We start from the raw sequence: 27,472 nt of genomic DNA, 5'->3' as shown, positions 1-27,472 counted from the left end.
TGACCTGGGATAGCCGTTAAGTCTACGCACATCCTTCCCAATGAAGAGTTCCGTCCCGAAAGTAGAATGAAACTGTCACTCTCTCCCCTCTCCAAAAGGAATGTGTACTGAAATACGTGTCTCTGTTCTCCAAAGCTATGTCTGAAATAATTCCTACAGGAATGCATATATCTGTGCTTTAAAGTTGCTGTCCTGGTGACATGCTCTTAAAAGATTTAGGCGCTACCTGCGCAGATTGTTATTCTCCACTCTGAGACATCTGAGTTGTATTCGCGCATTGCTGCTTTATGTGCTATAGAATACAACAAATGCACTCCCTGCAACAAATGATGTCATTAATATCATATCCAAGGGCAAATGTTGTTTTGTCTCATTATTGTGTGTGAGTGTTTGCATGTGTGTGCATGTGTTTGTGCATATGTGTGCGTGCATGTATGTGTGTCTGTGTGTGTGTGCATTCATGTGTGCGTGCATGCGTTTGTGTGCGTGCGTTCGTCTGTGTGCACACTCGTGTGTGTGTGCATTCGTGAGTGTGCATGCGTGTATGTGAATGTTCTAAGTTCTAAGTCCTAAGTCTCTGCTGAGTTGGTTTCATTACCAGCTCTCTCATTACTGCAGTCCGGTCCCCTGCTCCCTCTAAATGGATCAGGTCCTGATTTACAGTCTGTGCGAGGTCTCATCTGGGGACCCTGCCAATACCCTGCCTGCCGACTGATAACAGGACATCTATAACAGAGGAAGGTGTGCGGCTGACCTCTGTCTGACCTTTCTAAGCATCATTTGGAGTGCCTATTCACTGCAGCAGGTTTCTACAGATACACCATAGGTACTCACAGGAAAATGGCATGCACTGCAATATATAAGAAGTTTGTGGACTTTTTTTTTTTGGAAGGTACGATAACAAATGTTTCGCAGCAGTGTGATATATTACAGTCCCTTAAAGCTGCAGTGATCTGCGCAGTTGCCCATGTATTGTCGAGCATTGCAGCATTTTGATGCTGTATTTTAATTTGGTGTAGTTTTACTTATCTCTGTGTATAAGGGTGAGTCTGGCAACATCATTTATGCCTTCAAATGTTAGTTCCAATGTACTACCTACATCGGACATTTTACAATGTCTTCTTTTCTCAAACTTTCCCAGATATCGTTAAAAAAGAGACTGGGTCCGAACCGTCAGGTGAGATGAGGGTAATCACTTTCCTGCTGTAGTCATGCAGCAGGCATATTAGTGAACTGACCTGGCTCTTCTTTCGACGTGGTGCAGAAAATCTGATCGAGCCCGGGCGGCGCACAGCTTCACGGCCGCAGAGGTCCGTCCTGTGAGCCACAATGTCTCAGGCTGGCAGTTCCTGGCAGTGAAATGATTACTTTCCTCAGCCCAGCGGAACCCTTTGTCCATCCAATTAAAACAGGCGAGCTCTCTGAGCAGCAGCAAGGATTACGAAGCGAGGTGGAAATTTAATTAGGATGTCATTATACTAATAGCACCAGGCCAGCATTTGCTAAATGCACTTCCCCTTTTGCTGTATGGGTATTTGACAAGTGACCCTTTTATTCTTTTGTGAAATACTGTTTCTCTGTTTGTATTGGGTGGAATGCTGTTTTTGCTCTTTGCATTTGGTGAAATACTGTTTCACTGTTTGCACTGGGTGAAATGCTGTTTCACTGTTTGCTGTGGGTGGAATGCTGTTTTACTTTGCTGTGGGAGTTCTCACACAGCGTTATTAGCATTCATTCCATTGCCATCATCGGGCTGATGACAGAAGGTGTGGTGGTTCTGGTTCTGGAAGTACGTGAAATATGCATGATGGACAGGTCATGTATCATGTGGAATGAAAAAGTGGAATGTGATTGGTTACCCGCTGGGCCGGGTTCAGAATTCTGGAACCTTCCATGCAGACTATTAGAAGGAAGCCAAGTGTGTGCTCAACATGTTACCCCTCGCCTACTACAGTTCTTTTTCAAATAAACCCTGGTCATGAATCTAAACATACATGCACTATGGAATGCTTGCGTATTGCGTGTTTTATTTTTTTGATCCATATCCTCCATACATAAATGTAATACATTGGAATATACACTACATTGTATATATTTGAGCCAGTACAATTGCCATTATGTATTCTGCCAAACCCAGATCCGTCTGTCAGACTGCCTGTCTGTCAGATAGTGAAGCTATACGCCACTCCAGCTGATGCTTGGCATTGTGGATGGTGATATTAAGCTTGTTTACGGCTGCTCGCCCATGGAAACCCATTTCATGAAGCTCTTGATGAACAGGTCTTGTGCTGTCGTTGTTTCCAGAGGTAGTTTGGAACTCTGTAGTGAGTGTTGCAAACGAGGACAGATGATTTTTACACGCTGCACGCTTCAGCACTTGGCGGTCCCGTTCTCTGAACTTGTGTAGCAGCTCTAGCAGGGCATAAATTAGACTAACTGGAAGGTGGCATCCTATGACAGTGCCACGTTGAAAGTCACTGAGCTCTTCGGTAAGACCCATTCTACTGTCAATGTTTGTCAATGGAGATTGCATGGCTTGATATTATGCACCTGTTAGCAATGGGTGTGGCTGAAATAGCTGAGTCCACTAATAAGAAGGGGTGTCCACATACTTTTGGAAATGTAGTGTACTTGCTACATGTTCATTCTTGTAAAAATGTAATGATAAGCATATTTCACTGTTGTGTATTATATTGCAATGATGGTGACAATAATATGTACCCATTTGGCCATATATTATGAATTGTTGGGCGTGTTGAACTAATTTCTGTAAGGGGCTTCGTCCTGGTGAAGTAGGACGAAGGATGGTTGTAGTTTTGTTTCCACTGTAAGCGGTGGGGCGCTCTACATCAGTGCAACGCTCCTGGCAGGACACCTGCTCGTCTGAGGGGAGAGGAGCAAGGGGGGGCATGATTTAGGGAGTCCTTCAGGAGGCCCGACGGGGAGGCAGCAGTAAATCTGGCCGCCTGGCAGGGGCCTCGTCATCACGTCACATCGATCGATCCGCAGGCTCATTGATCGATTCCCGTACTGGGGAGTAACCGTAGGGGGTGGGAGCCCGTAGGGAATGGGAAACACCCCCCTCCCCCAATCATCCCTCCCACACTTCCATCCCAATTTACCACTGAGCCATTCAGCAGACGATTTTAGCCAAAGCAACTTGCATAAGGTTAGCATGCTTGGAAGCCACCACTAGAGCTTAGAGATGCACAAAGCTACAATCAAATCGGTACCTTTGTAGAAAGGCAGTCCACCAAACCTGCAAAATAAATGGTTAGGTTTCTTATTTCCAATGTCTCTTGCAGAAAAACAACCGGGTCCTTCAAGATTTTGTGGTGGAGGTCGTAACCACACCCCTGTGGCCCCAGAGTGATTTCTGTGGCTCCCCGGTTATGGAAAGCCTTACCACGGAGCTGAGTAATGCAATATCCACTTAGAGACTGAGAGCCTCTTCTTCTGTGGTTTCTATTATAATGTGACTCATGCCCAATGGGTCTTTCTATCCTGCACAAGCTTCTGGGATTTTGACTGCACTTTTTGGCCAACAGGTTTCTTCTGTCACACACACTCTTCGCCCGTTAAAAGCCAAGTTTCCACTGGAAATGGTAATTACACTATAATGGTAACTATAAATGGTTGCTGAAACTATTAGGATAACCGCAAGTCCAATAAGTCCTTCTGGATAACAGCATCTGCTAAATGAATATAGTGCAATGCAATCTAATGTGATGAACTGCAAATCATTCCCTAGTGTATACACCAGAAAAAAACAGTTATTATTGTACATACAATGCCAGTCAACACGGATGGGGCTCCAGCAGGTACAAACAGTGCATAGCAGTGATTGGACAGATTTAGAGAATGGCAAATTACTTCTTTAGCCTCACAGTTCTCAGTTATTTCCATTTCTCAAGGCTGGCATTAGACATCTATTTCTTTGAGCACCTGCAGTTCTCTATGGAGAACAACATTCCCGTGAAAGCTAGTTGCACGGTCGTGTTTTTTACAGGAAACTTCACAGAACGGTCGCCCTGGCAGAACGCTCATCGTTCCTAGCCTTTTTACAGCAGGGGCACTTGATTCCTGATGTAATGGACCAGGCAATGATAGATCCTGCTGTGGTTACTCCCACCCCTACAATATCTTTAAGATCTGCTGCCCTCACCAAGACGCCATTACAGTACGTTTCCCACCATGACCCATCAACAAAAAAATGAAAGCCACGCGTTGATATAAAAATTGGCGGCATGTGCCCACGGCGTCCCGTAACGGCGTCGTCACGGCTACCTGCGCCTCTGAAGGGTCGGAGAGGCGGCCCGGCGGAGCCAAAGGGCCAAGGTGAAGGGTCAAGGGGAACATCGCGTGGGCTGAGTCAGCCCATGGAGGGGCCGAGACGTCGCCACGGTCCGTCTCTGCTAGCGGTTTCGCACATTAAGGGCAGGAGCGGGGACCTGATTAAAGGCAGATTGCACACAGGCAGCGCAGTCTGCTGCAGGTGGACGGTTCAGACAGCTGGATCCCCCACAACCAATCTAATGACTTCATGAGGCAAGACTGGCAGGGCCACTAACAGCATATGGGAACATGATGTTTCTGCTTGTCATATTCATACCAATCCAATCATAAAATGAACTCACACTGCGGCTCGACAGCTGCTCACAGACACACACACACACGCACACACACACACACGCACAGGCCCCACAGGGAAATGGTAAACATCTTGTTACCCCATGTGATTTTTTAAAATACTAAGCCTTTTCCTTTTATTGTAAGATTGTAATATAAATAACCCACTCATCTGGGCAGGTTCTGCGTGATGCAAAATTCATGTAAATGATATGCAAATTAGCTCAGTCAGCAGGTGCTCCAGCCCAACCCTCAGATTCTTTTGTAGCAGGTAACAGCCTGAAAAATAACATTTTCTCAAATTGTGGGCATGCTACGCATTTATCTTGATTCAACTCTAATGCTGGTGATTTGACTGTTTCCATTATTGACAGCCATTAAATGTGTGTAATCCCTTAATATATACTCTTATCTGCAGTAAGCATAGTACAAACAGTAGGCTTAATGAGCACCATTTGTGGTGTTTTCTTGCTCTATCTGGTTACTACATATAGTTTCATTAAACTTGGTCTCATTACATTATAGCCATTTAGCAGATACTCTTATCCGAAAGCGATTTACCCAATTTTAGCTTTTACATTGGATCCATTTATACAGCTGGCTGTGTACTGAAGTAGTTCTGGTTAAGTACCTTGCTCAAGGGTACTATGGCAGTGCCATACCTTTAGGATACAAGCACAGTTCCCTAACCCATTGTACTACACTGCCGCCTTGTGTGATAAGATGTTTACTTGCAGTTGTGCCTGATGGAAATTAATCTTGGCTACTGCAGTTTTCGGAGTCCTCCAGGTTCTCTGGAGATGTGCCTCTGTAAAAGCAGTGCTCCCATTCTCTCAGCAGTTAGTCGTATAACACCTGCGTTCTACACTCACATTATCATGCAAATGGGCCTCCTTGCCTACAGATGGTGCTGCGCATGTTCACAGTGATTTACATGCTCCCCACCGGAGAGTCCGATGCAAATTATGTATCCGCCCAATCAAAGACACTGTCAATTTGCATGCTGTAGTGATTATCAACTGTAATACAAGCCCTGAAATTGTGTCACTCTTGCTTTTGGATACTTGATTCAATCCAGGGGTGCACAACTCTGGTCCTGGAGGGCAAGTCTGTGTTCTGGTTTTTGTTCCAACAAATTACCTTACCAATAACCAATTTGAGTTTTCTAATAGCTTTATAAACAATGCTGGTTCACTCATGTACTTCAGCACAGTAAAATCTACTGCTTTTATGAAAGTCAGATCAAGATATGATTGAGCTAGGGGTTGCTGGGTAGCTCACTCAGTAAAAGCGCTGCTTGTAGCGCATGAGTGAGCACCACAGTCTCAGACCGGGATTGGCGGGCATAGCAGTCTACATTTGTCGAGCGTCCTCTGTTGGCTGCCAGGGTGCTTATGGCTGGCTCTCTGCCCATGCGTATGATTGGGTCTCCTCCGCCCCCACCCTGCGCATTTGTAGCTTGTGGCTCCGGTGTGAAAAGAAGCAGTTGGCTTGCACTGCGTGTTTTGGAGGAGAACTGCTGGCAGCAGGTGGCGGATAATGAGCATGCTTGTACTGTTTCCAAATTGGACATTCCAAATTTGGGTGGGACTGGAAATGGCAAATAAAAATTAAAAAAAAGATTGAGCTGATTAATAAATAAGAGCAGAAATTGGCATAAAATCCCGAAACAGATTGGCCCTTTTTGTGAACCCCTACTTTAGGCAAACAGCCGAACTACTGAAAGCGCTCTAGTTAGAACTAAAGAGCCATGTCTGCAGGGTAATAAACCAACTTTTTGTATAAACCAACTGCAGTGCGTCTGAGATTAATGCGCTCAAAGCTGTGGCATTTGAATTGCAGCCCATAATGAAAATGCATCAACAAGCCGCATCCAGGGAAGCACAATTCAATGGAGCATCATCGTGTCTGTGACAACACTTTTTCCAGATCGGGATCTTGCTGATGAGCCTGTGGCACTCCCACCTAAATCCCAGACCACCCCCCCCCCCCCCTCCACACGCGTGCCATCTCTGCCTCAAACCCCCCATCAGTATTTGCAAGGTTATGTAAAGCCATTTCACTCTTCTCCTCTCCCCTGCCACCTTCTCTCTCATGCAGCTGCTGACATGTGGCAGTGTGTCTCCTTCCCATTGGGGCTGCATGATATATCAAATCAATATTTTAGTTAGCGTAATAAGAATAGCCACTACCATGGGGTATATAGGCAATCTTGTAAGGCCTTGCTGCTGATTGGCTGTCTTATCAGCACCCAAAAGATATCAGGAATGGTTTTTTTTCCTCCCGGAAGCATTTCACATTGGCATCTGATGTTTGGTTGGTTATTACCGCATCAGGGATGGCTAAACAAAAAATAGGAAAGATTGTCTATATGCCCTATGGTGGCAGCTATTCTTATTATGATTTTTTAAATGTGATATATCGATATATCATGCAGCCCTACTACACAGATTGGCTCGTCAGAAGACCGCAGTCATGTGACTCCAGTGAAGCTGATGGCACTTGGTGAAAAGGTGGCCCTCAGAAGATTTAATTGGCTTGATTGCACGTTTCATAAATGCACTCAATGCAAGGTCCGCCTCCTAGCAGTAGCAAACTTGTCAATATGTCAATATGTCAATAAGTAATTAACGATAGACGCATTGATGAGCTATATTCCCTGGGAGTGGGGAGGGGCTTTGTGCTAATCCATTTAAAGTTAACTGGAGGTCAAAGGCAGATTCTTCTGAAAGTAATGGAGGAGCTTTCTCCCCAGTCTGGAATGCCCAAACGTATACATTTACTGTAAGCACTCATTTGTGTAACCAGCTCTATCGATTTGAGAGAATGCAGAGAAGCATGTGATGTCCTCCAGAACACGCAATCTCAGCCACCATCGCAACACCGTTTACAAGTCAGACTCACGTAGATGTTGGAGCCAGACAAAAACACTCGATGTGCAGCTTACCTGGCGGACTTGCAGGCACCTGATTGACGAGTGAGGATCACTTGTGCGCAGTGAGATGCTTTTTAACAGACATGAGCTCGACTGTGCCACAGCCACCACAGAAGAAGAAGAAGAAGAAGAAGAAAAATAATTTGGATAGGGGAGGCTTCCTACAGTCCTCAAACCAGACCATTATATTAGTGCAACTGAAAATCTGGAATTTTCTTTTTCTCACGGGAACATGCAATTGGCTATCAAACTGTTGATGTGATGACTGGTTAATCAGATTGCGTGGTGGGGGAGTTGTGATGCCTCTCACTAGGAAGGAATGTGATTGGGCAGTGTCTTTGTCTTGTAATAAAAAGCTTTGATTTGTTTGATAAAAAAGAAAAATAGGCAGCCTAATCAGCATGAGGCCCAGCTGTTTTTTTATTGATCCAACAAGCAACCAGTCTACAGGAGCAAATATAGACTGGTTGGTCAATGCTAGCTTGCTAACCGTATGGCTAATAATCTGAGCATCAGTCTACTGTTTAAAGGTCTTTTAAATTCACAGCAAAATTGTCTTTGGTCAGTCAAAATATCCAATCTGAGGGGCACATTTGGATGAGCATATGGGGTGTACTGGGTATCATGCATTTGCAAATGCTTGTACATTATCTTTCTTTTTGCTTGTTTCTGCCACTCCTGTGCGATGCAAAAGTTTTTTCTGGTTTGCATGGCGATTTTCATGCAACGGTCAGTCGGTGACATCAGCCAGTGGTAGCGCATTTGCTTGTAATTTGAATAGTGCTGTTCTGGTTTATAGCTAATTGCCCTTTCCCCTTCCATCTAGGACAATGTGTCTTTCAGCCTCTGTGTGATAGGAAAATGGAATGCCTTTGGCTTTGTGACCTCTTCATGGGCTGCATGCTAACTGCGCTACTTCTATGAATGGCTGCAGACGGAAGCAATGTTAGCTCTGCTAATTGAAGTTAAGGAACTACAGTAGACGTGTATCACAGACTGTAAACTTGCACTTCCATTGCACTCCCACTACCACTCCATCTGCAGCCAATAGTCCTGCGTACCTGGAAACTGGTTAGCAACTAATCACTGTTCCTAGTGGATAGATACATGGTTATTTGTCAAGTATAGTTCTGAATGTATCTGACCGACAACTAATGTTTTACTTGTGATAAACACACGAGTAATAATCTTTTGGAGGTGCTGTAAAGTGTTTTTCCATCACTAATTTGCAAAGCTAACATTGCTTCCGTCTGCAGCCATTCATAGCTATAGCACTGCTAGCATGCAGACCATAGATATTGTGTAATATCTTTGTGCTAGATGCACAGGGATGCAATTGGTGTTGATCTAATCGTTTAACTATGGGTATGATCTATCCCTTCAGGCCAAATGCAGTCAAAGCTGTACCCTGCTTCCTTCAAAATAGGGAGTTGCTCTCCCACTACTGCCTCATTTTTAACTCAGTTTCAATAGGTATCATTTGCTGCAGTTCTGTCTATGACATGTAAAAAGGCAATAAAAAGGCTATTACGTGTTTAAGTGGATATGATAATAAGCTAGCAGATGCAGCTAGCATATTATGGAAATTAAACTAATTTTAGTATCATTGATGCATTTGGGTTACATTTAGACTGTCATATCTGGTCCTCTTCTGATTTTTTTCACGTCAGATCTGTTTTTCTCTGACTATCCACACTCACAGGTGACTTGTATGTGACCCTGCGTGTTGAGACACACTACACTTAAGGCACAAATTGAAGAGACAAATGCTGGTAGAGTGACGTGATGTAAGCAAAATGTACTTGACCCCAAAGAAATGCGATCTTTGAGTCCACAAAGAGGTCACATCCAGAGAATTTGGAATAAATCAGGGTTGCTTGTTACATATGCATGTGGTTAACTGACATATGTGAGGATTCATGCTTTTTTTCTTTTTTGCTGTTGTTACAAACCAAATTCATAATAATCTCAATGCGGCCATGAAAGAAAAATAGTTTCACAGTTTTCACAGTTTAATTGAAATGAAAAGTTTACCTTGGTGAAGATGGGCCCTCCGTATTCACAGTATTCAAACCTCAAAAGGCCTTCAGTCAAGGGCAGCACACCCCTTTTACAGCTCATGTGAATTAAACGCATTGAGATGTTTTTCTAGGTTTTGCATCCTTCCAGACATTCAAGGTATGAAGGTCTTGCTTCATTTTAAGCAGGTAGTTTAAGCAGGAAGTACAATATAATGACATGATGAACTACTTCTACATGTGAAAAAGCATTAAATGTGGGACGTAGGCTTGTCGTTTATATGGTTGTGATGCATCCAAAAAAAGAGAATATGATCTCATTAACCTCTATACCTTTATCCTACCCATTTATGTGACTGCACAAATATGCACTGCTAATCCACAGCAGTTTTAATAATATTTATGTGCAACTGTAGTACACATTTCAAGGATTTATGTGTAATTTATAATCTATATGTTGCTAAGCAGATTTTTTGATATATTTTCTCAAAAAATTTTCTCAGGGTTTCTCAAAATCTGGAAGTAATTTTTAAGTCTTTAAAATGGAATTTAATTATAATGAACAATAGAGGAACAAAATGCTGCAATGCTGGAATTTTATTACGAGCAGGGATGCAATGAAAGTTTTTTTTTTCAGTATTATGAGCCTGTATATTGCATCTGAGTAAAACGGCTCCTTTTGCAGTGAATGGTGTGAGGAAATGGGCGCTGCTCACAAAGATGTCAGGGCTGCAAACAGACTGCAACTGACAAAGATCAGTCACAGGGCCTCATAACTGTACGAAAACATGAATGGAAATGGGATTTGATGAACGCCATTTTTCTAATCTCTTTTACCCCAGCAAAAACAGCACGTTCCCTCTTCTAGCCCCGGAATCCTATTACAATCTCCAGCATGCTGAGCTTTTCTGCCACAAGGAGAAGGAAAAAGAAGCAATACAATCATAATGCAGGAAAGGGGTCCGCTGTACATGTTGGATGAAATGATTTCATATCGCTGTGTCCTTGGCCATTCTCTTGTTTAGCTGAATGTGAATAATTATTGCCTGAATAGACATACATACCACATTCATACGGGCGGGAGCCAATAGAAAAGGAGAGGTTTTGAATTTCTTGAATCGTAGTAAGAAGAAAAATGCATGGGCTGTAACCAGCACCGTATGATGGGAGCATTCATCGCAAGCACTGTCTTACAGGACCTCAGCATTGAGCATGGATACTTGTTTTAGGCTAGTTTGCTGACTGTGTGGATGCACATGTGGAATGGCTATGGTAGATGTGCAGGATGCCAGTTTTAGGCTAGTTTACCGACTGTGTGGATACACATGTGAAATGGATTTTAAAAGCATTGCAGGGGTCTGCAGCTGGCACCTGGAGAAGGCGCTAGCCCTCCTGGTTTTCAGTGTTGTCTAGCACTTGATTGGTCAATTAAACAGGGTGTTTGCGTAATCAAGTCACCTCGCCTGGATTCTTGGGTCCAAATTGGATGCTGATTTTATGGTGAGAGCAAAAAGCAGCAGACCCTATGGCTCTCTGGGACCAGGGCTGTGGAACCCTGTAATGCGGTGTAAAACCTTCCCTGGGGGGTGAGTCTCCAGCCTGTCAGCCACTGTCCTGTCAACTGATGCTTCTCTTGGCCTGTTCTGGTATATTCCCACGCCCCATGGGTGGCCACTGACCACATTTAGATTATGCGGAACTTCCATGGTCTGTATTGCTGTGGGGCTAGCTGAAAACACTCTTTTCACTGGTGACTCCCATGCTTCTCGGGGGTGTTATACTCCAGTCCGAATGGGCCACAATATCTACAGGCTTTTGTATTTTCGTTTGAATCAGGAGCCATTTTTGGCCTTGGGTATGTGGTGTATATCTAAGCAATGACATCTATTGAGAAATCAACCTCTTTGTTTAGTTTTTGATTTTGACTTTATTCAACCAACTGCATCAGGTAAATCGAGATTCTCAGTTCTCTTCCACTGGCTGCAGTAGCGACCAATAAAATGAAAGTGGAGAGGGAATTTAGCCAAGCAGGGGGGGATGATGTTGTGTGTCCTCAGGGCTTTACCAGTATGACCTCTGCAGGTGTGGTGTACTTTCTGTCATTGCAGACCTTGTTTGTAGCGTATTTAAAATCTGTTGTCAATGCGCATTCAGAGAAATATGCTAAAATTAAACCAGCCCAGGAAAGAAAATGGAGCGCCCCATAATCATTATTTTCCATTAATGGAATAATTACAGGACCACATAATTCATCATTGAAAGAGATCACATGTGGACACCCAATATTGTGCTAATGTCGAACATCAAAGTTTTTTTTGTTTTTATATCCTTGACTGTGGTGTGGAGCATTAGTGCATCTTCTGAGTTGCTCAGTACCCCCTTTTCTGCTTTGAATATTTTAATTTGACAGAATACATAATGTGCAATATTAACATTGAAGACAAAGGTAAGGGCTATTATTATTATTGAATTAGTGTTGCTAAGTTACAACACAAAAAGAATAACAGAGGCTTTTTTTCAGGGCGGACGTGTTTGTGTGTGCAGTGCTGGTTTTCAGGGCTGTCAAGGAGATTAGGCTGAATTGAAAACATGGCGTTCAAATGCTTCCTGTTGTATGAATGGTCAATATGGCTAAAAATAAATGGAAAACTACAGCATCTGAAAAACTTTTTTTTTTTTTATTGAATTTTCCTCTTTATAGTGAATATAGAAAAATACTATTATAATAATATTTTGGGGAGAAGTTTGGGTCACTGCTTCTTTAGGAATAATTTTATTTATATTTATTCAGGAAATTGGGGATATCTATTTTCCCTGTCATAAACCTGCCTGCAGCGGGTTTTCATATGTGCTAACTGACAGGTTTGGATAAATATTTTGAGTCCTAACTGTAAGCCTTGATCCGTTTCCCTTTGGAAAGTCTGTGCCAAGGATTCAATCAACATTTGGCCTTAACTTTGACTGCCAATTAAAGTGAAGTTTTTTCTCCACAAACACAGTTTGTTGAGTTCAGTGATCACTAAAACGGACCCACCAAACTGAGTCTGTGAAGAGAATACTTGTGTTTACTTGTAAGTGAAAGTTATCCACAAATGTTTATTTGTGTTTGATACCCTCTGTCTTTTTCCTATGGAAGGTGTTCAGAATGTATGCCAGTAACGAACCCCCTCACCTGTCCTTGATGTAAGAATATACGGACACAAGACAAGAATGGGGCATTCAGCTCATCTAGGCTTGCCATTTACCTGCCAACTAGAGTATCCTGCCATGGATCAAGTCTAAGTTTGAGCACTCCGAGGGTTCTTGCCTCTACTAAATGAGCTGGCTAGCTATTCCATACCATGACACCTCTGTTGTACTGATGGAACTCAGCCTAAAAAAATCAATTATAATTTACTTTAAACCCCTTTTTTCCCAAAATTTAATATCCTCAATGAAATTCCTCCCTTTTCCCCTCCTGCTTAGGCTGAAGCCATCACGTCTTTCTTTATTAATTTTACATTTAATATATTTCCTCTTTGTCTTGTATTTTGGTGCCCCGAACAGTACCCTTAAGATTTATAATCACTGCATTTTCATACATACCCCAGCATCATATTGGCATTTGCTGAGGCACAATTCCTATGCTCTGATAGGCTTTGATGAACTATTACTCCCATCTTGTCTACATTCTACAAGCACCCTTGGTAATGGCATTTCATTCATTCATATTCATGTTTTCCATTATATCAAATGTGTTAGCATGAATGTATTCTCTATGATTTCAGCTTTATGTAACTGTCTTCTCATGTAAATTCTATTTTCCTGTTGTCACATGATCTTGTAATGCTTGATTTCTGCATAGTCTATTACTGTCTACCCAATTATTCAAAAAATTGTGGGGTTGTGCTCCAGTCAGGGAAGTGCTGAAGCATCTACATTAGGCCAGATGCTCCAGGCTTGTTTGATGGTACGTCTGGCCCTGTGTACGAGAAATGCAAGAGTATTCTCCTTTAAGCTGTATGGAAAGATGTTTGCTTGCAGGTAAAGTAATATGCTATACAAGACAGCCCAGCTACGGTAGATGTGCTGTACTCAAGGGTTGCATGCACCTTTGCAGAACTTGTCCAAGGGCGTCACAAGGGAGGACGGCGAAGACACAGACATTTACGAGAAGATGGGGTCTGCAGGTCAGTAGGTAAAACTGGTATCTCAAGAGTTTGCAAGTTCTAATCCCAGACTGAGTCTCTGCCACTGGAGAACGGCACCTGAATCTGAATTAGCTATTATGGTAAGAACTAGTCAAGCTGTGTGAATACATGTGTAAAACCTATAATCTGGGCCTGCTTAAGGAATAAAGTAAAAAAAAATGAATAAAGTATTTGACATTCTTTAACCCTTTAGACAGCAGTAAAAGTTCTGTAGATTACTGAAGATTTTAAAAGGCTTTATTTTCACCAATATTAAGAACACGTTTGTCATATGATTTTACTTTCTGTTAAGCAATATGTTTGATTATTTCAAATAGGTATTTGACAATTGGCCTGTTGTGAAACAGTGGTCCAGTCATCAGATTAGATGACAGAGGGAAAGTTTGGGAAAAATTCTCATACACATGTATCATACAGATGTTTGAACCCTCATTGATTGGATTTTACTCCAAGAAGAAGCTGTAGTATTTTTTGGTTGCATGGTTTCCAGTTCTGCAAGTGTTAACTGTCCCCTTTCTGTAGTGCTGTAACTGCCTTTGGATAAGAGCATCTGCTATAGGGCTATAATGGAAAAATTGCAGCGTAGAATCTGATTTCTCATTGGTTATGATCATCAGCTAACGCCCAGATCGAAGACATCCACGGGGGAGGGTGCAGTGACGAGGGAGGGGCCCAGGAAGAGGAGGAGGAGGAGGAAGAGGACCCTTACACACCTGTCAGTGTTCATGAAGAAGAGTACGACACAATTGTGGCCTCCAGCAAAGCCATGATGATTGCCAATCGGCCCCCCGTCCCGATCCCCAGACCTGAGACCACGAAAGAGGACAGTACACCTTACATCACACAAGGTTAGGGCACGGCAGTCTGGACGCTCCGCTCTCCTTCCTCTCTATCTGATTCCACATAAATCTTTACCTCAGCGATTTCAAACTCCAGCCCTGGAGGGTTTCGGCATCTGCAGGCTTGTGCTGTGCTTCATCATTTAAGTTCTCAATCCCAACGATTGGCTGAGGAATCCACACACCTACTTTCCAAGCCCTGTTTTCAGGCAGCTGATTGGAAGAAAAGCTACAAAAAACCTGCAGGCACCACAGCCTTCCAGCCATGGAGTTTGAGGTCCCTGATGTAGCATTAGTATACAAGTTATTATTCTATTACACTAGTTATTACACTATTACGTATGCTGTAGCTTATAAAGGTTTTTATAAAGTGTTAATATAATTTAAGTTAAGTATAAGTTAGGATAATTTGATTATGTTAGTGTATCTGGCAGGATTGTTTTTTGTATGATTAGGTGTGATTCCAGTGCTAGTTTGTACTTGGTAGGATTCTTGCTTGAACACTTACTCTACAGGGTTGAGTCCTGATCGATGTGGTCACTTCTGGCACTACGATCCTTACTTCACTCTAGTGTTTCTTTTGCACCTCTACATCATGAAACCTATGCACTTGTTGTACGTCGCTCTGGATAAGAGCGTCTGCTAAATGCCTATAATGTAATGTAAATGTAAATATGGTGGTGGGTTGGACTGGGTACGGGCACACCCTTAAGTTGATCTGCTGTTCGAAGTTTTGCGGCATTTCTTAGTCTCTTTCTGGAAACCCGGGCTCAGAAATCGGCAGATCCATATATCCTGGCTGTTTTCATCATTGGCTGAGGCTCCTTAAATGTTCAATTTCAGCGTCGTAAATAATTTAGTAAGATTAAGGCGCAGAGCGAGCGGTATTGTTCGGGACCATGAATGATTCACGCGGTTCTGGTTCCCTTCCTCCTGCGCGGTTCTGCCAGGACCGTTCCTTCTCTTCGCTCCTATCTCTCAACGGGAGGCAGACGGAGGGAAAGAGCGAAAGAGAGAGCGCTCCAGAAACCTCGGTCTGAACCCGCCACGGCTTCCAGAGTTCTTCGCGGCCTCGCAGAGAATCAGACGAATAACTTTCGTAGCTTTATTTTTCAGGGCCGTTTTCTTGTGCTTGCTGGTGCTTCGTAAGATTCGCAAGAGTTTTAAAAGAGCAAAACTGTATACAGGGCAAATACAGGTTATGTGAGGTGATGGAGGAAATTTCAATAATAAATTACAAATTAATAAAAGAATAATTACAGGTAAAAGGTTGCATAGGTTGCAAAACTGGGGCCTCATTTATAAAATGGACTTATGATCAATTTTGATCTTAAGTCTGACTTATGCAGAAAACCATGTGTAAGTAGTTATTTATAAAACTTTACTGTGATGTGGAAATGATCTTATCTCTACGTACCAAAAAGTTTGCTTTTCTCTTTTGGTCCATGGTTATTCCTGACTAAACCCTCATTTGTGCTAGCATCATATAAGGGGAAATTGCTGATTGTAAGGCACGTTCAGGTGCCGTCAATTTTAAGTTAATTTGAGATTTATAGATCACAGGTGCGTAAGTTACAGATGGGCTTCTTAGAACCTGCGTAAGCAAGGTTTTTTATGCTCAGTATCTTTTATGAATCGAATGTAAGCACACCGACGGAAATGATCTTAAGACTAAGTTCAAGTATAAATCTAAGTTCATTTTTATAAATGAGGCCCCAGGTTTTTAATGTGTTTATAAATTGAATGTGCTTATAAAGGGGTTTTAAATGAAAACACAAGCGATGCTGGTCTGACCCCTTTGGAGAGACCAAAATGGAAGGGGAAGAATAACGTGTGTGTTGTATTCGTAGTGATGGCAATAATTTTATTTATTCAGCACTTCTCTTGAAGGCAAGCAAAGTGCCTTGCAGACATTTTACAACAACGTGAAACAGTAACTTAAATGTCTAAAATAAAAAGTTAGAAATGGGGAACAACAGCGATCATAACCGATAGAAGCAAACAAAATCACGATAAAATATATCACAACCACAGTGATGGGAATGATGTTGCTGATAGTTTTATTGCTCCCGTCTTCTAGAATGCCTTCTCTTCTCCTCTTTGCCTGATAAGAAAGAAGAATAAGCCCGCCGTCGTGACTCCCAAAGATCATGCAGGAGACAGAGAGCGCCGACTGGCACAATAAACACATCCGCTCACGGACTGCGTTTCACACCCGTCTGCTTTTCGCAGGCTTATGAATAACTGCCGTTTTCGCCAGGTTGGCCTGAATGAATTCAGATTAATAACGCTCCTCACAGGTACGGGCGCTTTTTTGCTTAACGTCTCAGCGTGTACTAACAGACGAGCGCGTTCCAGTGCTACTCCCACGACACATTCATTGCGCTGAAGCTAATCGACTAGCTGGCGCTGCGCTGAGAGTTGATATCATTTGATACAAAGTAGACGGTGATTTAATGGCGTTGCTGTTGCTGTCACGCAATCTGATATGCGACATTTCAGAGCTCAAAAAAATGCGCCGACCCTCACTGAAGAACCCACCTCCTTTTAATGCTCTTTTTTTTTTTAGTATTATAACTCTCTGTAAATGGAACATTGTCCTATCCTATGTTTCAGCCTGGCATGCAAATCGAATTGTGAGGGTATCTGTTGAACATGTTATTAATTTCACCTCAGAGAATGTATTTATATGAAATATGAATACACCATTTCAGAAGACCTGGCAGCTCCATAAAAATGTGAGTGTCATTTATGACTGTTTGCTCCGGCAGCAGCATTAGCTGGAGCGAGTTTCCTCCCAGACAGGCAAACAGGAGCTCATTTTACACCTTTATAAGTTTCATACACTTGCGTCTACTTCCCCTTACGCAAAGAAAGAAAAGAACCAGTATATGATGTCTGGGCCTCTTCAAGTAAAGGGTGAAAGAATAAAAGGAATGGAAGAACCGTTCACTGTGATATCATATTAAAGAGCTTGCACACCGACCTGTGGTGTCTTTACCATGTTCATGCTGGATGGCTGATGATACCATATTTGGAAAATGGCACTGGTGAAACATTTCTTGGAAGCCCACCACACCAATGAACATTGATAACAGTTGTACAAGATGAGAAAGGAATCTGGCATATGACCTAATGTGTTTTGGAGTTTGCTGTTGTTGTAGATCAGGTTCTATGGTGTCCTAGATAATAATGAGTGACAGGGGTAGTTGTAGGAGTATATCCCAATCTCTTCTGAGAATAACATGTGTGTTTACTGATAAATGTATTTACTGATGATTTGGCCTGCTTTTTAAGAAATATAAATTCTAAGATCCCATTCTGCTGATATTTTATTGGTTAATGAGAAGGTGGCATTGCATTATGAGTTGTTCATTTATTATGACTTCAATCCCTTATTGTGATTTTACCATGACTCCTCTTCCCAAGCAGGATATTTCCCATATTCTGTTCCCAAACAGGGTTTTACCACGATTCTATTACCATAAAGTTTATTTTATGCCCCAAGCATATCTACCATTTTTTATTTTTTCCAAATTTCATATCTACCTGGGATCCCTATCTTTCAGGTTAGAATAACCACATTTAAGATGAGTCATTGTATAAATTGAATCATATTGATTACATATAGATTTGTTTTGATTTCAGTTTAGATTCCTAGCAACTGGTAAGTCATCCATCTTAATAGACAAATCACATATTTAAGATGACAGAGTATTTTACTTTTTGGGCCTAAGACGTCTTGGAGACGTGCCAGGAAAACAAGGGATTACATAGTCTGTGGGGGTTTGAGAATGGAGGTGATGAAGTGACCAGATGCTGACGGAGGGTTTTTGGGGAAGACCTGAGTTTATTTGCATTGGACTGAACAAGGTGAGAGAGGGGGGCTCAGTCTCGGCCTTTGACAGAAATTGTCTGCAGCAGAATCCGAACCAATTTCATTCCATAGATTTACACCCCTGTGATTCACTGGCTAGTGCAGTGCACGCACCACAACAGAGATTTAGACCCCCTTAATGTTCCTAAGGGATAATCTTCTGCCTTAAGCAGCCTTTCAGTTCTTGAAATGACATCATCTCTTTCATCATATTTAAATCAGTGTGTTGGGGGAATACAGGGTTATGTCCTGATTTTGGATCTTTTATTTTTTTTTCTGGCAAAAAATGCCATGCTAGTAGTTTGGTCTTTTCAGGGACAACCACGAGCCAGCAAGCCAAGAGGCTATTGGATTAATTTATTATGGACCTGGCAACAAGTCAGAAGGACTGTCCTTAAAAAGAACTTTTACAGAAATTTTTTTCCGCTAGTGTGTGTTACGCTGCAGTGACAGATGTGTTGAGACGGAGAGAGAGAAACATCACTTAAATAAAATTGTGCTTTTAGAATTCCTGACCGCTTAACACACAGGCAGAGTTAAAGGTCAGAATGGTGCTCCTGTCTGGGCCTGGGAGGCCTCGTAACAGCGTGTAATAGCACTAAATGATGATGCACGGCAAATGAAGCAGCAATTGCCCTTTACGATGGGGGTTCAGATCTCGGACCAGCAGCCACCCTCTCCCGCAACTCTCCCACCAGCGTGCAATCATCAAATGCTTCTATCTTCTTCTCTCTCTCTCTCTCTCTCTCTCTCTCTCTCTCGCTCTCACTTTCTGTCTCCCTCCCTCTCTCTCTCTCTCTTTCTCTCTTTCTGCCCACATTGTCAGGGGGCTGATTTACAGTATTGCTGCACTTCAGCTTTCTAATGCATCAGTGTAGGCATGTGCTTTACATACTCCTGCATACCACTGGATGGTGTGTGGGAAGAGTGAAATCCCCCCCCCCCCACACACACACCCTCATATAGGCAGACACATGCACACGCACACTTGCATGCACACACACACACAAACACACAGACACACGCACACCCTCATGCAGGCAAACAGGCAGATACACACACACACACCTGCGTACGCACCCACACTCGGGCGTCCCGCCTCACACTCGGGACGGCCGCTCTCCGCGGCGCGTCAGGCCTCCGCTCGGGGCGGGACTGGAAGCCGAGCGAGGCGAGGAGCCGTCAAGGTCCGCTTCTCCCCGCGCTCGCCGCCGCCGCCGCCGTTTCGAAAACAGAAGCCAAGGCTTCGTCTCCACATCTGCAACAAATCAACGGACGTCGGCGGCCAAGCCGGCTTGCATCATCCATTACACGTGTTTTCCATCAGTTATGTGCCCTGACATGAATCAGCCGCCTTCTCTCGTGCACGGGAGGCTGAGGCTTCCACGCAACAATGCAGCGGGTCCCCCAACCGCGCAATGGTCGAGTCTCACTTAAACAGAGGGATGTGTCAGAAAGAGGCCCTGCCAACGCACTGAATAGATGAGGTGAAATTCACTCTGCACAAAAAAAACAAACTCCCAGAAATCACTTCACTTAAAACCCCAAGGCCCTCTGACGTCTCGCTCTTGGAATACGAGCTGGCAGTTTTGGAAGGAGGGTGGACGACATTTAAAATGCGAACGAGGAGGAAATTAGATGGATGGCATTGGAATGGTTCGTCATTTCGGGTGGCTGCTCGATGTGGAATAGTGCCACGGTCAGCGAAACCAGCCTGCCTGTCGTTTAAAGTACTTACCACTGAATCGATGGCAGTATTGAGCGTATCCTTCATTCATCTTCAGTTTATCCTCCCCATTGATGGCCTATTATGAGCGTGTTTATCTATAATATCTGCCTTTTTTTTTTTGAAGGTGGTCATTTGGATTTCTTGAAAGATTACCAGCTTCTGATTACTGAATTTTGACTTTTATTCTGAAAATCTATGAGGATTTTCCATAGGCGTGAGGAGGACCTACCGTATGTTACAAATACTTTGGTTTATAACTCCATCTGGTGTAAAAACTAGGAACTACATCTGTCTTACAATTACAATTACAAGGCCTTGCAATTCAATGCTGTTTTTTTGGGGGTTGATTTGGGATTTGAAAAGTGTTTTTATTTATTTATTTATTTATTTATTTATTTATTTATTTATTTATTCATAAAATCTGGAGTAATTGCTGAAGCTCCCGGCGGGTTGAATCCCAACTAGGCTACATGGTACTTCAGGATTGGAACAGTCAAACCCCATTAAGAGTGCTTTTTTCCACAGTTTTCCAGAAGAAGATGTCTCAAGGAGAACCCAACATGTTTTATTCTCTATCCACTAAACAAGGTAAGCAAAAACACCTCATTGTTTGTCTTGAGTAATAATTGTCCCAATATCCCAAATAAGGATCTATCCAACACTGACACACTCCACAGGTTGGCATTTATTTTGACCCTTTGGTTTTGTCCATGGCTGAAAACCCCGGCTGTGGAAGTCTGTCTTTCCTTTATGACTTAAATCGTAGAGGGGCGTTTGCATTTAAACACCAGGGTTGTGGATCATTTCCGCACGACCTGATCTTCTATTCAATGAGAAATACTATACGGTAGTCTACATAAGAAATTTTGAACAAAGACAAAACTTAGCAAGTGGTTTAAAACTGAAAAATGTAAATAAGAAGAGCTGTCTCGTTAGGGTTTGTGCTTCAACAATGTGTAGTCAATGTGCGGCTTCAAAAGGCATTGTAGCACTATCAATAGTTGGGGAGACAACATTCTCTGACCGGAATTACGGAATTAAAATCTTGCTAAAACAGTTAATCAGTTAGCAGGGAACACAGCAAAAGGGGAAAAAACCCTGCCCAATTACCATTCTTCTTACATTTAAAGTGCTGATTAAGTCACAGCATAAATATGTATAGTTCATTCTTCCAAATTTAAAACTAAACTGACACCACTGCATGTCAAGTCAAGTCAAGTCAAGTTTATTTATAAAGCACATTTAAAAACAACAGAAGTTGTGCTGTACAATGAAAAATAAAAAGATGCATAAAATAAATAAATAAATAAATAAAATAAAAGGGTGAAAAGTAAATTGGCAAGTTTCTTACATTGGTCTCAAAAAGACCAATACTTACTAAATCCTTCAGTAAGGGGCAATATAAGAGCTTTAATGATTTTCGGAGAAAAACACATATAAAATCTCAAAACAATAAAACAGGCTCATGATGTAACTGTGGAGAAATGATGGTTTTATTTGCCGAAGGTCTTTATCAATCATTAGAGATGTTCTGTTAGCCCGCCCGTCTCAGGCATGTTACAGCGTTACAGTTTTCAGGAGGCGGTGGTAACGTCTCTTTGGAATCTGGCCTCCAGCCCGCGGGAGCATCCCCTCCACCTACGACACGATGGCGCCCAGCCAGCCGCCGGGCCTGCAGGAGCTCATCGAGCTGCAGGAGCAGGTGAAGCAGGGCTCGCTCTCCATGGACCAAGCCCTGGAGCGCTTCAGCGACTGGCAGCGCGAGCAGAAGGGCCTGGACTCCATACAGCAGGTGACGCGCGACAGACAGCCGTCCGTCACGGATGCGTCACGCACTTCCGCGAATTAGATTTGCGCTGTCGGTAGTGCTGTTGAAACAACGATTCGGAAGCACAGAAGTTAAAGTTGTCTTGGTGTAATGCACATGAACAGTTTCATTTAAGAAAATGTTCACGTTTAGGATAAACTGCAAACGACTGATTATGTTAAAACCAGCAGCAACGGTTACTATTATGACCCAAATACTTCAAGAAGCCAGTGGCCCAACCACAGAAGTTCTGTGGGGAAACATTCATGGAGTGTGTCCTATACAACTTACAGCAGGACTGAAATTATGTTGTGTTAATCGGGAACGTGGTAGACGTGTATTGGGTTTGATGAGTAAATTTGTAGCATATGGAGAAAGACACTAATTGGAAAGCCGGAGAAATTTATTAGAAATAATTTGGAACTGGCCTCCTTGCTTTCACGCCCTCTGACATGCCCCTCAGGTATATTGACTGGTTGTATCCTTCTAATCCTTCCTTAAACTTCTATTCTAGACTTCCACCCTGGTACACTCTCATCCACAGCTGGGCTCCCCTCCTCTAAACCCCCCAGTGGTACATTACCTTCACCTTCAACAGGAGGCAGGCTCTGAATGTGTGATGGCATCACCTCTGGCTTGGCCTAATCCCCTCCCTTACCTCACTTACTTTATTTTTTGCTTTGGCAGAATTGCCAAATTCTGTGTTTTCTCACTCCTCACCTGTGTCAGGTGCAGTTGAGCTTCACCTGTTTATGCCCAGTTCTACCCCTCTGATTCTGCTCAAAACTCAGTCTTCCTCTCCTCCGCGCCACTTCAGTCTCCATCGCTCCCACACCTCCTCCTGACTCCTCCATTCTCAGGGTCTGGGTCCTCAGACCACATTCAGGTCACCTTTTGCAGGGGAGGCACACTTCTCACTTCTCATCTATGTTGTACATAAAGTTACAGCACTGTGTTCTGACTGTGAAGATGTGTTGAGTGCCTACCGCTCCTGTCATTTGAGGCATGAAGGCTGTATGGGCCCGTCCAGATGAAAAGACTGAAATTTGAGGCGAAGGAAGATGTGACGTCTGATCTCATTTGCAGGAGAAACTCCGTCAGCTGAGGGCAAGCATCATCAACAACAGAGAGGATGATGAAAACGTCTATGGTAAAGTTCACAAGTTATAAGAAAAGACCTGCCCTTATGCTGAACTTCTCTCTTCAAGGCTTCTCTTTAGAACACTTAACTAAGAATGTGTGTGATGTGGTTTTAATGACTTAAGAATGTTCACCAGTCACATGATGGAGTTTCAGATCAGACCAGTATGTCTTTCAGTAATCCATGGGGCGTCTCCACTCTGATCAATGGGGACAAATCCTGCTAACCTTGCTCGCATAATAAATTTAGATCATTGGTTATTTCAGAAATTAGGTGTCTGGCTATTGGCTGGGCTCATGTACTTTTAAAGGCCAAAAAAAAAATCGTTTTTTATTTAGATTTTTACCAGTCAGTGTCTTGAGTCAAAACTAGCAATTTGGAATCAAACCATGTTCTTAAAGCATGTATGTGATGTATTATAAATAAAAGAAGGTCCTGTCTGCCTACAGCAAAACAGAAATATGAACAAATAAAAATAATTCCTAAAATTACCAGAAGAGGTTTCATAATTTATCTGATAGCTCACACCATGAAACAAGAATAGTACATATTGAAAGTGACAGAAAAGAGTGGTAGACTTGTGCAGACAGCGCCTTCTGCTGTTCACATAGTGTATTACAGGAAATACACTCACCCCTGTGGTGCTGAAGCAGGACTTCTGTAAAAGAGGGAGCCACTGGTCATTATGAGCAGGCACTAAACAACTGGATGAACCATTCAGACTATTCAGATATCAGTGTGTCTGGTCTGCTTTCTGATGACTTTGGACGTCCTCTTAACAGATAAGAACCACAGGACCTGCATTGCAGAGTTAGCCAGCTTCTTTTTTTCTCATTTCTAATTATTTCTTTGCCTTTTTTCTCCCCGACAGATAAAATCAGCATCATTCATCACACACCAGGTGAGTCGTTCCTCAAAATGGCCTCCTTCAGAGACGTCCCTCACAGGACCCATCCTCTTTCTTATTCTTTGGCATTTCATGTGTCCTTGGAGATTTGGAGTCTCAGGGGGACTTTAAGTATGCATTTTCCTTTTTGACATACCTTCCCAAGTCTCCCCTGGGAAGCCATGTTAGAACCTGCTGTTCTCTGGCTTGTCTGCGGAGGCTCAGTGGCACAGAGGAGCTTGCAGTGTACTAAAACGATCTCAGTTCAGCCTCGTTTGTAGAGCACTTTACAGAGATGGTTTACAGTAGGAAAGGAAACCGAAATAAACCAGGGAGCCCATCCTCTGCTGGCTGGCCCGATGTAGTAGTTAAGATGGAATGAATGGGAACAGAAATAATTTCCCTCCTTTCATCTACATTACCAGAGTTACTCTTTCTAAATTGCACTTTCTCCTCTTTTCTACACTCCAGTGCTCCTATGTTCAGTGTTAATATTTACAGCTTTATACTGCAGGGACCCACATGCTAAAGAAACATTTTACTGAAGGCTAATACCGTCTCATACCTGTCTTCACTTGGAAGACAGTGGACATTTTGTATTTAAAAATGCAATTAACTCTGTGATTGTGACATCCTGGATGGAATGAATTTAATTGTGCAGTAGGATGCCTTACATATATGACCTGTAGCCATTCCTTAAGCTGTTTGTCAGTGATTCTGTTATGTGCCTTTGCACTTCTGTGTATTTGTGTTGATTGCGGGGCCTAATGTATTTGTTGCTGTTTTGTTTCTGTAACTTTATTCGCTAATGCTTGTCAGTGCAGTGCTGGTTGTCAACAGAAGCTTCTTTTTTTGCATTTAGTGTCTCTCTCTCTTTCACGACTGTTCACCCAACTTCTAGGGTATTACTGCAGTGTGCAATTCTGTTTGTGTAGTTTATTACACTGGATAAAAAAATGTAAAAAACCAAATAGCCTTATAAATTCAGTTAACAACTGCAAGTTTATTGAATTTTAAAATATAACAAAGAGCTAACAGCATAAATATGTATACTTTATTTGTAGGCTGACTATACCTACTGTAATGTGCAATGCTGGCTATTTACTGAGCCATGATAAGTATACTGTACACTCTCAGAACAAATGGCATGAAAAAGTGTCAAAAAAGGTAGAAAGGCTGGTCACTGAGGTACTGCCCTATAGGTACATACAATTGTGACCCTAGCCAGCAATACGTCATTAAATTCCCCTTTTTTGCTTCTAAAAGGTGCTTCTTATTATTACTAAATAGAATGGTATTGCATTTTCAGGTTACATTGGGGAAATTTGTTTCTTAAAGAAGAAAAATGTATCTCCACTGTATCTTTATTTCTGAGTGAGGACCTTGCTCAATGGGACAACATAAGCAATATCAGGGATTTGAACCTACATTTCTTTGGTCAAATTACATCCCCAATCCAGACACGATCTCCTTACATTTATTGCAAATCTATTGCTTGCTTTAACATTGAAAAAATGGTTTTCGTATATATGCTGAGGAAGTTTAATCAACAGCTATGCTGAACGCCAATTCTACCAAAGGTTTATATGCAACTGGGAACACCATGTGAGCCGCAATGGCTGGATTGGGCGCATTTATTTAACCACCAAGTCACAATGCCGTAATTTCAAAAGAAGAAATGAAACATTATATTAAAATAATGCACATATTTAAGATTATAAGTGCAGTTTCAGTTTTGTTCTGAATATTTTGGTGCTGGTTGCTGATGTTTTGCACCGGTACCTGTGTAGATGTGAGCAAATGTGATGAGAGAAGGAGGAGTTGCCCTGTTGCGACAGATTTCTACAGCAAGCCACTGAAAGGACAACATGTGAGTCTGGAAATAGAGATGCCTCCGGTTGTGCATTTTAATATTTCAGCTGGTTGACTTTTAAATACATTTTTTTTCCTTTTGCTTTAATGAGGCTTCATGTTGAAAGATTTCACATGCTAGTAATTCCCTTTTGTTGAATTTGTCAAACTTAAAAAAATGTAGAATTTGCAGAAATTTGTTTTGATGTTTTGTGTCTCTATTTTACAGTCTAACTTTAAGAAGGTGGACAAGCAGTAGACGTAAGTACTGTATTCCTGATGTTTTGTTTTGCTACCTTTGACATGGTTGTCATGGTCCCTGTCTATCACAGACTCACTGGTGTACCACAAGTCAGTATTGGCACCCTACAAAATTTGGGGCACGTGGGCTTGGTGCCACACATTGTAATTACCATTAGTGCTACATCCACACGTTTTAACTCTTCACATGGCACACTCCATGGATCCTTTTTTCATTAACACGACTGTTGTGATTATAGTTTTTGGGTTCTCTGTTCAGTCATTTTGTTCCCTCAGACCTCAATTCACCTATTGCTAAGTCCCACCCCTCTTGGTTACTGTTGCTAACGCGAACAAACAATTGATTTCGTGTCAGAACTTTACAGTGTAAACAATGGCCTCAGACTTCTACTGCATGCAGACTGTCAGTAACATTAATTAATGTCGATGTCTCTGCACGACTCCTTCACCCTTCTCATTTGCTTCTTTTCACAGGTTTTTGTCTCTGTCTCTATTATCTGCTCAGCTGCATTGCTTGGTTGCTCTGCTGCTTGGAGGAACACTGAAAAGAGACATATCTATCATCTAATATGTCCTGTAGCTTCCTCCCTTTTGTCCTTTTTGTAGTTCTTGATGTTTTGACTACAATAACTACTAATAACTTATCTACGAATAACAAATTTAATACCTTGTTTAGTTTTAAATTATTTTTGTTGTCTTTTTCACAGTAATTTTATTCTATTGCATCTATTAAGACCTTTTTAGTTGGTTGCCTGAACTGCTTGTGAGTACAGTTAGGCAGCACTTATAAAGCTCTTCCATGTAGATTGCTCTTGATTGCTCTTGTGAGCTTGCTTGCTTTTGTAAGTGGTTATTTGAGCTTAATTTGTAGTAAACGTGTAACCTGGATGAAACATGCACAATGTTAAAAAAAATAAATGGAAAAAATAAATGTTATCAAGGATGTATTTTAGACCTTCAAGTTAATATTCCTAACATTGTGGTGAAGTTGTTCACTAGGTACATGTTAGGTTGGTTAAAATCAGGTTGTCTGTCTTTTTGCTCAGGGTCTGGGTCTTGTGACAGCAACTTATCATTTTTGAACAACAAATTATTGAATTATTATTATTATTCAAATAGAGATGTGCTTTCAGTGAGTAGCACAAAAATACAGTGTGGTGTCATAATGCAAATTTTCAATATAAGGTGCATTACATTTTACCTGAAGTGAGAATTGTTTAGCATTCAAAACACAAGTGGTGCATCACGTTTTATAACTGTTGTCATTAGAGTTACAGTATAACAATCACATAGATGAAGCACAGACCTA

The 27,472-nt window shown here is 42.1% G+C and overlaps 1 protein-coding gene across 3 annotated transcripts in view; it reads left to right on the top strand.

Annotated features, from left to right (window-relative positions):
- LOC135259475 (B-cell scaffold protein with ankyrin repeats-like) overlaps window positions 1-27,094 on the top strand; it is a 55,848-nt gene extending 28,754 nt beyond the window's left edge. For 2 of the 3 annotated variants that reach the window (XM_064343932.1, XM_064343931.1), the window contains exons 8-16: window positions 13,682-13,751; window positions 14,390-14,620; window positions 20,743-20,805; window positions 21,834-22,009; window positions 23,111-23,174; window positions 24,037-24,066; window positions 25,842-25,921; window positions 26,132-26,163; window positions 26,638-27,094. In XM_064343932.1, coding sequence (XP_064200002.1) covers window positions 13,682-13,751; window positions 14,390-14,620; window positions 20,743-20,805; window positions 21,834-22,009; window positions 23,111-23,174; window positions 24,037-24,066; window positions 25,842-25,921; window positions 26,132-26,161 — 744 coding nt within the window. In that variant the 3' untranslated portion in view covers window positions 26,162-26,163; window positions 26,638-27,094. The remainder of the gene's footprint in view (window positions 1-13,681; window positions 13,752-14,389; window positions 14,621-20,742; window positions 20,806-21,833; window positions 22,010-23,110; window positions 23,175-24,036; window positions 24,067-25,841; window positions 25,922-26,131; window positions 26,164-26,637) is intronic. The other variant, XM_064343933.1, reaches the window with a different exon arrangement.
- Window positions 27,095-27,472: the final 378 nt, after the last annotated feature.

The sequence above is a fragment of the Anguilla rostrata genome, chromosome 7 (genome assembly GCF_018555375.3).
Source record: "Anguilla rostrata isolate EN2019 chromosome 7, ASM1855537v3, whole genome shotgun sequence".
Classification (NCBI taxonomy): domain Eukaryota; kingdom Metazoa; phylum Chordata; class Actinopteri; order Anguilliformes; family Anguillidae; genus Anguilla; species Anguilla rostrata.
The sequence above is the reverse complement of the archived record's forward strand: the minus strand, read 5'-3'. Positions and strand labels throughout refer to the sequence as shown.